Below are 13,044 nucleotides of genomic sequence, written 5' to 3'. Positions count from 1 at the left end.
TTAATTAAAAGCTGTTTTAATGACACATGGGCATCTTTATTAGGGAAGTGTGAGATACATTTTGAGCCAGTGAAGAAGTGATATATGTTAGAAAGGAGCAGACTTGTATAATCTCCGTGATTTTTCACTTACTCTGCATAAATTCTGTGATGTTACATTACTGTCAGTGAAACAACTTTAAAGTTGACTTCTGTATTCTCTTAGTAAGTGGTGTTCTGGTGTTAAAAAATGTTCTTTTCTTCCTCATTTTTAGTTGCATAGCTGTTTTCAGCAATACTTTCAAATATGTTTAATTACTATTTATGTGGTCATGAAGAATAACTATCATGGCAGATTTTGTGGCCAAATGATATCTTCTTTTTAAATTGACTGATATGGGGGAGTGGGAGTGGAAGGAAATACGCTGTTTGTCAAACTATCCTGATTAAAGCAACCTGACTGTTGGGAGGCATGCAGTGCCTCTGAAAGGTTTGATGTTGACAGGAGGGATGTAAACAAAGGAGGAAGAGGAGAGATAAGAAGATAAGCAGAGCTGTAGACTTAAATTATATTTAGAGGGGACTGTTTTCAATATATATTTATTTAAAAAAAAAACCAAACAACCAAAACCAACCCACAAACCCTCTGACAACTAATCTCCTTAAAGAGTCTTAAAACTTGAAAAAAAAACAGATTTAAGATAACAGGAAGTAGAAGTGCTTTTGACAGGACTGCATGCGAGGTAGGATATTATGAAGGTGAGTGATTAGGCACATATAATAAAGGCTATCAAGACAAGATCTGTACACATGCACAGAATTTAGAAAGCAATGTCTACATGTATTCACAAGTGGACATGTCAGTAAGCAGAACTGCTGCTGAAGATGGCTCTAGTCCTGAGGTGACTGGAGTAGCTAAGGGCTGAGAGCACAGGTAACAAATATGAAAGTTGAGATCACTGAGGATGTGAACAAGGGGGTTGGAAACAAGGTCAGAATAAAGTAGGAGGTAGTAAGGAAAACAATGTGAAACAGTATGAAAGTTTAATGTTATTTTGATTAAAATTAGGGTTATATTGATGAAACTAGAAAAAAAAATAATAATTTGATGTGTATAGTATTGATTCAGATTTTTTTCCAGTAAAATAGTATGGTAAAACGAATGGAGAAACCTTCCACAGAACAGATGTAGCAATGGCCTGTCCAGATGGCCAAGCAGTTGATGCAGAGCAAGTAATGGAAGGTTGTTAATAATAGAAGATTAAGTATATTCCAGTTTTTAAAAGTATAGTTTGTTTTAGTAAACCTTTGTGCAATTTCTGGATGGACTTCTCTTTTATTTCCAGATATCTTGGTCATATAAACATTCAAACTGAAAGCCTCATGAAAAATATTAATATTTCCAAAATCAGATCATATGTTGGAATCACAGTATCCCTTCTCAGTTGAAATACTATAATTTTTATTCATAAAATCAAATCACTGTGCTTCGTGAATATTGCATACTTACATAGGGTTCTTCAGTACAACTTCATACATTGGAAATTTAAGCATTTGGGTGCTTCTTACTCTTTTACTTACTGACCTAAATAGAGAAGGATTCTCTGAAATTATAGGAAATAAGAGTAATGCATTATATTTGCTGAAGCATTGTCCTGAGAGCTTTTACTCTATTGCCATTTGTGGGAGTGATTACGTGTACACTTGAGAGGATTTTAAAGCAATCAATAGAAATTTGGTGACCAGAGACATCCGGACTTCAGTCTGTATGGTGCATCTTTTCTTTTTAATATTAGTAATAGGGATAATAAAATAGAAAGTGACTTGAAACACTTACTGGCTTGTGCTTTTTTGTTGTATACATTGTACAGCCTACTTACTTTCAAAGAACTAGAATACCTTTTATCCATAATTAATTTAAAGACAGCCCAAACAATGCTTGATGTTTATAATCTAAAGCACTTGACAAGAAGCGTATCAGAAAATCCTACTAATTGAGTGGTTCTTGTTCCTATAATTCTCTCTCTTGTTTTAATTTCACATACTTTGTATTTCTTTTATTTCAGGAAAGATATAGTCAATGCACAAAGCATGGTAGTTGAGCTCTTTCCAAGCAATGCAGATCTGGATTCTGATGCTGAACTGGATAGGGCAGTGACTCAGATCAGTGTGGACTTAATGGATGATTACCCTGCCTCTGATCCAAGATGGGCTGAGTCTGTACCTGAAGGTAAACATAAGGGGAGGGGATTGGTGGGTGTTGAGGGTTTTGGTGTTGGTTGTGTTGGTGGTTTTTTTGGTGAAAAGCTGTCTGTAGTACTCTAGATAAAATTATAATTTAAGCTTTGCAAAAATGGCATAGGTACCCCATGCCCTCTTCCACCACTAGATATATTTCCGGAAAGCCTAAAAGACACATCCTCTGAGACTGCCAGATAAACTTACGGTCTGCTGGGGTTAGTTCTTGACTTCATATGGTAAACACAAACAGCAAAGAAAACATTTCTGAGAAGGGTACTTGGAGGAACAAGTGGTGTCACTTTTTTGTTTCCATGATTCCTTGGATAGATCTAAATTATTTTCTGTAAATAGGTATGTTGAGAGAGAGTTTATTTGTTCACGCTTAGCCCTTTGTTAGCGTGGCTGCACAGCTTCTGGTAGGCTTGGATCCAGGGTAGAGTGAGCTTGTGTCCCGCTGCAGCATTGGTATTTGTGTCTGCCTAAAAGAGGACTAGAGAAATTTATTTTGGAGTATATGTTATACATAAGGGATTAAAGCAGACACATTTTCAGCAATAAAGCTCTGTGTTCGTGCTTCCCTGTCTCTTATGAAGTGTTAATTTGGAACTGTCCCCAGGACCTCTAGGCAACAGTTGCCAGTTACTGAGCAGAGACTTAGTTTGAAAAGTTCATGTAGTAAATAGTTACAGATGGATGATGCTTCCTGCTGTTGTTTCTGTGTGGCAGCCAGTTAAAAATTGTCAGGCATCAGATCCTTAGTATTTTCTGAATCAACTTTATTTTTAATATGAGAGCTTATCTGCATTTTTTCCTGGCTAAAGCGAGAAGTGAAAATTGATAGCTTTTTGGAAATAGTCTTGCTAATTTTGCTCATAGTGGTAGTTCCTGTGAGTTTTTGTATCTTGAGAGTCTTTAGTGAGATACTTGTAAGGATACGCATGAGGAAGCTTTCATCATCCTTACAGACTCCTTTAAGGACCTGATTGTCCAGACTGAAATGTTAGCTGACTCTTCATGTGCAAGCTCATTTGAGGAGGAAGAAAAGTAGAGCAGTACTGGACAACCGCTTGTGTTGGGCAGTGGAATTGTGGAGGCAATGCAGAGTCTGTTAGGTCTGAACGGTTGTTAACACTTCATTTGTATTACCTGTGGTCTAAAGCATAACAAATGTAGCAATAGCTAGTCCACAATGAAGATAAAAATTGGAATCTGAATCTTACTAAAATTTGAATAAGCTGGTGAGCTGCTGTTTTAGCAGCATAATGAGTTGCTTGCTTCAGAATAGTTGTACTGATCTAAAAATACTTGATTTCTTCCAAAGGCTTTCCTTCAGCTATGACAGAGTTCAAAAACCTCATTAAAAATAATGCGGTAAGCAATATATAAATGCGTGTGCATATATTTTAAAAAGTACCTGTGTGGTAACACTACAGAAATTTATAGACATCCGTTTACCTCAGAGGCAAAAAAAATAGTTATCCAAGAAATGAAGTTATCAAGTGCTCTCATCTAAGATTTTTTTCTCTTTTTAGAAGCAGCTGGTTTCAGCAACACATCTCTAATTCTTCTTCATCAGCTGGAGGATAAGACAAAAGCACATTCCTTCTTCATTGAGTTTCTTCATCAGGTAGAATTCTACAGTTCTTTTGGTATCAGCACACGCAGTAGAGTATGATTTTGTCTTGAAGTAATTCTTCTAGAACACTGTTTAAAGTGCATGTGGTGGTTGTTTGTTGGTTTTGTTTGTTTGTTTGTTTTTAATAAAAGGTTGGTGTGTTTGAACGTCTGGGCAGTTTTCCAGTACGAGGGGTGCCGATGGCAACTCGGTTGTTGCTGTGTGAGCATGCAGAGAAGCTGGCAGCAGCTATTGTTCTCAAGAATCACCACTCCAGGCTGCCTGATCTGGTGAATGCTGCTATACTGATCGCATTAAACAAAAGAGAGTGTGACGTGCCGCCAAGTCTTACCCCTGCAGATGTGTTCTTCCGAGAGGTGGGAAACCCGTTATTTCTGAATCATTGTATCATATCACATGTAGTAAAAGTTGCAATGCATTAATGTATACTTTGAAACTTTTCCCTTTAAAAAAATCAATTCAACTTTACACAATTTCCCTGTAAATAGGGATGGTGGGGTAGTATTTTCCTCGCTTTAGCGTACATACTTTTTTTTATGTCTGCAGCTGAAGCATGAATTCTGACAAATTTCATGTAGCAGAAGTAAAATTGTTATGATTGCCAGCTAGCTTACATGGACGAGCAATGAAAAAGACAAGTGAAATTCTCTGGCACATCAGAAAATGTACACTGAATTATCGTTTTTAAGGGCTGAACTGAAGCGTATGAAGCTTTCCAGATAGGAGAGCTGCTTTGATGAGCTGTCCTGGATGGAATTGTGTCAATTCAGTCTCATAATTTTTTGTCCTCACTAACATGAGTGAGTCTAAACTAGTTCTCAGCTTATGCCACGTTCCAGTCCAGCGCTCAGTCTTTATTTCTTTCTTCCTCTTGAGAACAGCTATACACAAAACATTTATTCTTGGGAAGTTTTTTCCTGTAGAGGACGGTAGTTGCTAATGGAGAAAAATAAATATAAAAGACAATAGAAATAATAGTCTGCTATTTTAAAGCAGGTATGTTATACAGTATACTTTATCTAACAAAGGTTCTACTGCCAAGTGTTTCAGAAGAATATGGAGGAATACGCTTATGAAAGTTTATGCAGTTGCCTTCAAAAAAGAGGATTTTTTTTTTTCTTCCAGATTTAAGTCCAGAAATAAGGCAATTCTTGTATTCAAAGTATTGTATGAAATATAAGCTGGTGATTTCATTATCGGTTTAGTAGTTGATACCTTTTAAAGTTTTTGGCTATTGATGTGATTTCTACTAATATTTGTTTATTTTTCTATACAACTCATAACTTGGCTTTCAGGTGTCAGCTGGTAATGGATGTTTGTGCTCAGGGCAATTTTTCTTTCTCTCTTTAAGGTGTCCCAGATAGATTCCATCTTTGAATGCTTACTAGAAGAGGAGGAACAAATCCTGAAAGATGTGCCAATAGAATCAATTGAGTGGGCCCAGATAGTTGTCAATGTGAACAACATCATTAAGGTATAGAACTGCATTAACTAAAATGTTTGTGGGAGGGGAGGTTAAATATTGAAGGGCACTCAACAAGTTGAGTGTGGTACATCGGAGTCACTGGTACAAGAACAAAAGTGGATGCACTTTTCACATGTGCAAATATATTATGAAGGAAAAGATGGTCTCACACAGAATTAGGGACATTCCTTTTCCTCCTGAGGCACTGCTAAAGAGAATTTGAGAAGTTGCAGCATTGTTGGAAGTTGTGAAAGCATGAGTACGTAGCAGAGAGTGAAGAGCTTATGCTTGAGCACTGAGGTTTCTTGCTCAGTCAGTATGTGCTCTTCTATACAACTGAGAAAGTGGTATAGAAAGAAGGAGGATATTAAAAGAATATTTCAGAATTCAAAAAGACAACATCTTTTATGGTCTGTGTGTATGCCAGTAAACTTTAAACTCCTTATGTCCTTGCCTTTAAATAGGACATGGTACAAGCTGCCTGTCAGTATCGTCAATCTAGAGCCTCTTTATATAGAACAGGAGAGCTTCCAGAAAGAGAACCTGAATATATTCCATGGACAGGTGAGAAATTATTATTACTAGTTTATTAATTAGAGATACTAAATAAAAATATTTTTCATGAGTTTCAGAACGCAAGAAATTCAATCCGAATGTTAAACTTACTGGTAAAAGCTGCCACAAGGTTCTTAGTAAGAACAGGAGAAGCTAAAGGTTTCATTTGGTGAATGAAATGGAATGAATCAATGAACGCTTATTTTGTCCAGTATTGATGATAATTCTTTAAAACCACATGGCAAATTTGACTACAAAAACAAAGTTTGAGAGACAAAGTTAATTTTTTTTTTTTACTTGTTAGTATGCGCTGGTTCTGGTTGGCATACCTATGGGATACATAACGTTAGAATGAATCATTAAATGTGATCTATAACCGTTCTAAAAGGACTGATGATTCTCTGCTTCCTTAAGTGTTTGTTTGGATGGTTTAATAACATGAAAAACTATTAGAACAAATGTTTGCAGAAGCAAGCACTTCCCAGTTGGTGCTTAAGCTTCACTGTGGCCTCTACATACAAAACACACTTGTTTAGTGCTCCCAAGATAAAAATCTTTTGAAAAGGAGGACCTATGCAAGCTATTTTGTGTTACGCCCTGATGACTACATCCAGGTATTTAAGTCAGGTTAACAGAAGTTAACCTGGCCTGTTAACCTGAACAGCATTCTCCTGGAGAAACTGGCTGCTCATGGCCTGGACAGGTGTACTCTTCGCTGGGTAAAAAACTGGCTGGATGGCCGTGACCAGAGAGTGGTGGTAAATGGAGTTAAATCCAGTTGGTGTCCGGTCACAAGTGGTGTCCCCCAGGGCTCGGTGCTGGGGACGGTTCTCTTTAATATCTTTATCAATGATCTGGATGAAGGGATCAAATGCACCCTCAGTAAGTTCGCAGATGACACTAAGCTGGGCGGGCGTGTTGATCTGCTTGAGGGTAGGTTGGCTCTGCAGAGGGATCTGGACAGGCTGGACCGATGGGCTGTGACCAATGGTATGAGGTTCAACAAGGCCAAGTGCCGGGTCCTGCACTTGGGTCACAACAACCCCATGCAGTGCTACAGGATTGGGGCAGAGTGGCTCGAAAGCAGCTCGACAGAAAAGGACTTGGGAGTGTTGGTTGACAGCCGGCTGAATATGAGCCAGCAGTGTGCCCAGGTGGCCAAGAAGGCCAACAGCATCCTAGCCTGTATCAGGAATAGTGTGGTGAGCCGGACTAGGGAAGTGATCATCCCCCTGTACTCGGCACTGGTGAGGCCCCACCTCGAGTACTGCGTTCAGTTTTGGGCCCCTCGCTACAAGAGGGACATTGAGGTGTTGGAGCGTGTCCAGAGAAGGGCTACAAAGCTGGTGAGGGGTCTGGAGGACAAACCTTATGAAGAACGACTGAGGGAGCTGGGGTTGTTTAGCCTGGAGAAGAGGAGGCTGAGGGGAGACCTTATCACCCTCTACAACTACCTGAAAGGAGGTTGTAGAGAGATGGGGGCTGACCTCTTCTCCCTGGTGACAAGTGATAGGACGAGGGGAAATGGGTTCAAGTTACGTCAGGGGAGGTTTAGATTAGATATTAGGAAACATTTTTTCACTGAAGGGGTTATTAAGCATTGGAATAGGCTGCCCAGGGAGGTGGTGGATTCACCATCCCTGGAGGTGTTTAAAAAAAGGGTAGATGGGGCACTTAGGGACATGGTTTAGAAGTGGCTCTTGTCAGGGTAGGTTAAAGGTTGGACTCGATGATCTTAAAGGTCCCTTCCAACCTCAGCGATTCTATGATTCTAAGTTGCCTTTTCTTTGTGTGTGTTCTTTCCTTACTGATTGTGCAAGCTGGTATTGATAGATGACAATGTAGATCTGTGTAGTTCAGGGGGTGATTTTGTTTCTGTTCTCTTTTGTTTACTACCTTTTGGCCAAACTTAATATGTAAAGTTAGTTTGTTTTGGAGCATTGTTCTGTTTTGTTTTCTTAGTATTGCTTTGATTTTTAAAATGAAAATGTTTATTAGCTTTTTTCTTTCTATTTTTTTTTAAATTGTATGTAGTAATGTTTTTATTATACTTCAGCATAGTTTCCTGTGGGGATAGGATTATTGGTTTAATGTTTAGTGTGTTTTTTCCCAAGCATCTAGCAGCCTTCGTACAGCAATAATACGTCAGCATGGAATCATTCTGAAGATCGTGTATCCCCAGGTGGACAGTAACCTCCGTAGCATTGTGGCTGAGCAGTTGGTGGCACTACTGGATTGCTTTCTGGATGGCTATGTTTCTCAGCTGAAGTCTGTGGACCGCCCTGCCGATCAAGAGAGATACAGCAATGTAGAAATGGAATATGTGCAGAAAAGATCAGAACTCTTGTCTCCTCTGCGTAAGTACTGTCTGTTTTCCTTAATGCAAGGGTTAAGTGTTCCATTTGATGAGGAAATGATGCAAATCTGATGGAGTAAATGGCCTCTGTGTATGAATTCTGTTAGTTCTACATGTTTGCCTTCAGAGTATAAATGACTGGTTTTATGATTTAATGGGATATTTACCAAAAAACAACAGGGTACAGAATTGCATCCAAGACCGCACCCATGCCCATACCTCTAATAAGACATGTTGCTGCTTCAATTTGTTATATTTTTCTGGAAGGAATTTATTTTGTGCCAGCTGGCTGAAAATAGTGTATAAATGGATTTCTAAATGTTTATATTTTTTGCTAGTTGACATAAACTTACATGCCTGAAAGTTTATTTAGTGTTTATCAAGAAAAAGTTACTTCTTGAATCTTGATTATTTAATAATCAAACACGCTGTTTAGCATGTCGGATGTGGCCAAGTCTTTAATGAATAATTGAAAACAAAGACCCCTTGTTACGTGGAAATAACTCTGATCAAATACATTTTAGTAAGCTTATAACATTTAATTTTTTAGACTAAAAATGAGTGCTATAAATAGAACAGTCTAGTAATCACTGCCTTTTAACATTCTTAAACCTTAAGAAGTCTCTTAAACAATAATTGTCAGTTTTACTGACATTCTTGGGCTCTGTTAGCATGTAAATACATTTTTTAACATTGTGTTCAGTCTGAAGTTATATGTCCTTAGAAACAAAATTGCGTGTTCTGCTAACTCGTGTGTATTTGAACCAAAACGAAAGATTTTAAATAATAGTATTTGTATTCAAAATATGTTGTCTTTACTTGTTCTGTTTGTTATTAAAAGCCTTTGCCTGCTGCTTTATGTAATTAAGTGGATATTAATAGAGATATTAAGTCATGGGTTGATTTTTTTTCCCCTCCCCCAAAAGCAGAAATAGCAGATGGTGCTAATTTTCAGAGAAAATAGGATGTATACTGGCAACTTAATATTCTAAACTTCTCTTCTTCCCTCTTGTGTGGGGAGGTGGTAGGTATGTTAGCTTGCATGTGCACAGGGTATGGATGCAGTAGGGTGAATGTTTCTTTGGGAATGAATGTGTAAATATCTTGGTGGTGTAAACACTTGAAACTTGTTTCCAGTTTTCTGGTCTCTGCTGTCAGGTCATACAACAGGCAAACATGAGCTTGTTTGATATAACTTCTTTTTCTTCTTGGTTACGTAGTTTCCCTGGGGCAGTATCAGATGGCAGCTGCTTTAGCAGAGAAGTACTGTGACTTCGATATCCTGGTGCAAATGTGTGAGCAGACAGACAACCAGGCCAGATTACAACGTTACATGAGTCAGTTTGCAGATCAGGTAACTCTTTTTTTTTTTTTTCCTCTCATTCCTTTTGATAGTGTTTTATAATATACTTGCATCTGAAATGTTGCAAAACTTATGATTTGGGGGGGGAAGGGTCTGGGTTTTTTTAATGCGTGTGTATTTACATGCACATACAGGGGTAATGTGGAAAACTGGAGTCAAGATTCACTCTGTGGAACTCAGTGGCATATTTTACCCTGAGACTGCAAAACAAGCCAGCAAAAATACGGGTGCTCGCTGTATGAGCAGGGGCTTTTCATGGCACCTTTTTTGTGCCTCAAACACATTGTCTCACTCCTAACATCTTTTAGCATTTTGTGACTTGTTCGCTGAGGCGCTGTAAGTCAGTGTTGTTTTATTAAAGTAATGTAATGTAAACTTAAGGATAATTTTGAAATGAAAACGTGAGAATGTTAAATGTATAAATAGAAACGTAGTTAAGAAGAGTAGGAAGACAAAGATGTTGCTGTGGCTTTTTTTTTTTTTATTGTCCTGCTGGTATTCATTGGACAATTTCTCAATGTGTGTTAAAATCTGGTGTAAAAAACCCTAAATGTGCTGAAAAATTGGAAAGCTTAAGGAGCAGGTAATAGAAACTACTTGAAGTGTAGGAGACTGGGACAAAAGTTTCCTAATTTGGGAGTTGGTGAGATCAATTTGTTTAGCTTTTCCACAACGCCTGTGGAAAGAAAAATGCTGCAGTCTACAGGTTTCCTAATAAAGAGAGTACAGAAAGGTTGTTTAATAAGAACAAGCAAAAGTATTAGTAACAGACAGAAGTTACAGTAAATGTTCTTAAATACACGCACATACTGCCAAAGAAGGGGATAAATTCTTTCTTTGTTCTCTTCAGATCCTTTTTTCTTTTTTTTTTTTTTTAAAGGAAAAAGTAACACTTTCTGGAAAGAAGTTACTTTAGTGAAAAAAGAGCTGAACAGATCATGTCTAATGGATAGAATATCAGATGCGGCCTGTTCGCACTTTATTTTTTAAATTTTTAATGCAATTAAAATTTAGCATTATTCTAAAATTAGTCCGAAGAGACTTAAGTTAAATCTCAAGCATAAACCCTGATTAGTTATGTCACATTGAAGTGTTTGAGGATAAAATGTGTAGTTTTTTTTAAGAAAAGACATTAACAGTGACTGAGAGAAGTAAGGTTGTAGGTTCAGTAGGGGATAGGAGGGAATGTTTCAAAAACAGAAGCAAACTTATATGAAAGGAAGTAATAACCACAGAGTTGTGAGCGGGGGAAGGAACAGGTCAAAAAATAGGATTAGAATTGTGGGTGATGTGATACCTGTTTCCATTTTTGTGGGTTAACATGAAGAATTTACATTTGGCATTTCCTTCACTGCTGTTGAAGGATAAACCCTGCTGTGTGTATCAGCATCTCTTGCACTGTAGCTGATGAATTCTTTAAACGCTATTTCTATCAGAAATAATAAGCTTTTTCATCAACAGTATGTTATTTTTGTGTGTGTGCGCGTTTCTTGTTTTATTACGCAGGTTCTTACTATGTTCTTACCAATTGTATTTTATTAAACATTTTGCCTTAGAAGACAAACAAGATATTTAAATGTATCTTTTAAAATCTACTCATATTCCTGTTACCTTCAGAATTTTTCAGATTTCCTGTTTCGCTGGTACTTAGAAAAAGGAAAGCGAGGGAAGCTGTTATCTCAGCCTATTGCTCAGCACGGACAGCTGGCCAGTTTCTTGCAAGCTCATGAGCATCTGAGCTGGTTACATGAGATCAATAGTCAGGATTTCCAAAAGGTAAAGTTTCTTGAAACAACCAGACTGAAATATCGTATGTTAAATGAGTTAAGTACATATTCAGGTGGGCAAATTATCTAGTTCTGACTCTTCATTATCAAAAGACGACGGCTTACCTAGGTGACTTAAGGGAGAGATGACATGGATCATTAATGGAGTACCAAAAGCCTCCCTCCAGGCACCATCTGGTATCTCTCATAAGCCACTGCACTGTGTAATGGAGATTAGGGCTGCTTTTCATCTCTTGTTGGTGACTAATATTTTGTATGAAGGAAGCTCTCTATGGCTACATGTTCACTACTTCGGTGGAATTGGGAGTTTACAGTGAATATCAGTAGCATTATCGGATTATCCAGCGAGGGAAAAACTGAAATTTATATTTCAAAACTAACTATTTAAAGCAAAGGAATTTAGAGGTGTCACAAAAGTAAAAAAAAAAAAAAAAATTGATTACTTTAATCACTTAATATTCATAGTATAAAAGCAGTATTTTTTTAATAAGTAATGTGCATGTGGATAGGTTAATGTGACGACGTTTTTAAACTTGACTCTTTGTTGCCTTGTAGGCTGCCCAGTTATTCTTTTCCTGCTTCCTGTTGGTCAGTCTTCCCTTCTGCTAGATTTATGAATGTATTTCACTTTAGCAAATAAGCTAATTCTAAAGAAACATGGCTTCTTTCAATCTGTGTGCACATTATTAAGCGTGCAGAGCATGGAAATGTTTATCCTACTGCAAATTATAGTAAAGCATACTTTATGCCCTTTAAAAAACCCCCCACAAAAACCAAAACCAAACTAACAAAAAACCCCACCCTGAGAGCCTTGTAATATTCCATTTGTGTCAACTGAGGTTTGTCTTTTATAGCAAACCACTATGAAGGGGGGACAAGGATTCTAAAATATACAAAATATAGAGAAATTTTCTGTTCCTTTGTGTGACAGATTCTTTCCTAAATGCTAGATTACTGCAGCGGTCATATGTATAATTCTGTTTTTCAAATTCCTGAATTACCAAGTAAATCAATCCATATGCAAAGTTTTCCTGTCAAAGCATACTTGCCTGACTTTTTTGGCGAAGCCTTGAGTAAGATCCCAGAGGTATGATACCTGAAGTTGCAATTTACCCTTTGATCTTAAGATGTTTTTTCTTGATTAGTATTAAAAATGGTTTTTTGGCTATAATTGGGGTAGAGATCTATATCGCTTCCTGAAGAGTACAATGCAGAGGTTTAATGTGCAAATTGTATGACTTTTAAAAATAAGGATTACAGTATTACAAACAATAAATAGCTGTGAGACTGCAGTTCAGATTAAATCACTATCTGTTAACCTTCTGACGTTAAATTCTAAAACTGATTTCTAACATCTTTGATTAATTTCAGGCTCACAGAACGTTGCAGACTTTAGCAAATACGGAGACCCGGTATTTTGCAAAGAAGAAAACACTTCTTGGCTTGAGCAAATTAGCCGCACTGGCATCTGACTTCTCAGAAGATATACTGCAAGAGAAAATAGAAGGTAAGAAATAAAACCAGAGGAAAGCGAAGAAGAGACTAATGAAGCTATTGAAATGGAATCATGTTAATTTTGCAGATACTTCATTTATTAGGCTGCGGGCTCTAACTTAATGTGGTAAGGATAAATGGGCTCATGATTTTGCTCATTGCAGGAAGG

The 13,044-nt window shown here is 37.5% G+C and overlaps 1 protein-coding gene across 3 annotated transcripts in view; it reads left to right on the top strand.

Moving 5' to 3' along the window:
- Positions 1-13,044, top strand: part of NUP133 (nucleoporin 133) — a 39,782-nt gene that overhangs the window by 17,756 nt on the left and 8,982 nt on the right. For all 3 annotated transcript variants that reach the window (XR_012586158.1, XM_074580141.1, XM_074580140.1), the window contains 9 exons: positions 2,045-2,208; positions 3,752-3,846; positions 3,987-4,211; positions 5,207-5,329; positions 5,785-5,884; positions 7,990-8,232; positions 9,452-9,585; positions 11,212-11,370; positions 12,753-12,888. Coding sequence is in view for 2 of the 3 variants with exons in the window: in XM_074580141.1 (XP_074436242.1) it covers positions 2,045-2,208; positions 3,752-3,846; positions 3,987-4,211; positions 5,207-5,329; positions 5,785-5,884; positions 7,990-8,232; positions 9,452-9,585; positions 11,212-11,370; positions 12,753-12,888 (1,379 nt within the window). In the remaining variant the exon portion in view is untranslated. The remainder of the gene's footprint in view (positions 1-2,044; positions 2,209-3,751; positions 3,847-3,986; positions 4,212-5,206; positions 5,330-5,784; positions 5,885-7,989; positions 8,233-9,451; positions 9,586-11,211; positions 11,371-12,752; positions 12,889-13,044) is intronic.

The sequence above is a fragment of the Larus michahellis genome, chromosome 3, assembly GCF_964199755.1.
Source record: "Larus michahellis chromosome 3, bLarMic1.1, whole genome shotgun sequence".
Lineage (NCBI taxonomy): Eukaryota > Metazoa > Chordata > Aves > Charadriiformes > Laridae > Larus > Larus michahellis.
This window is presented reverse-complemented; position numbering and strand designations above follow the sequence as displayed.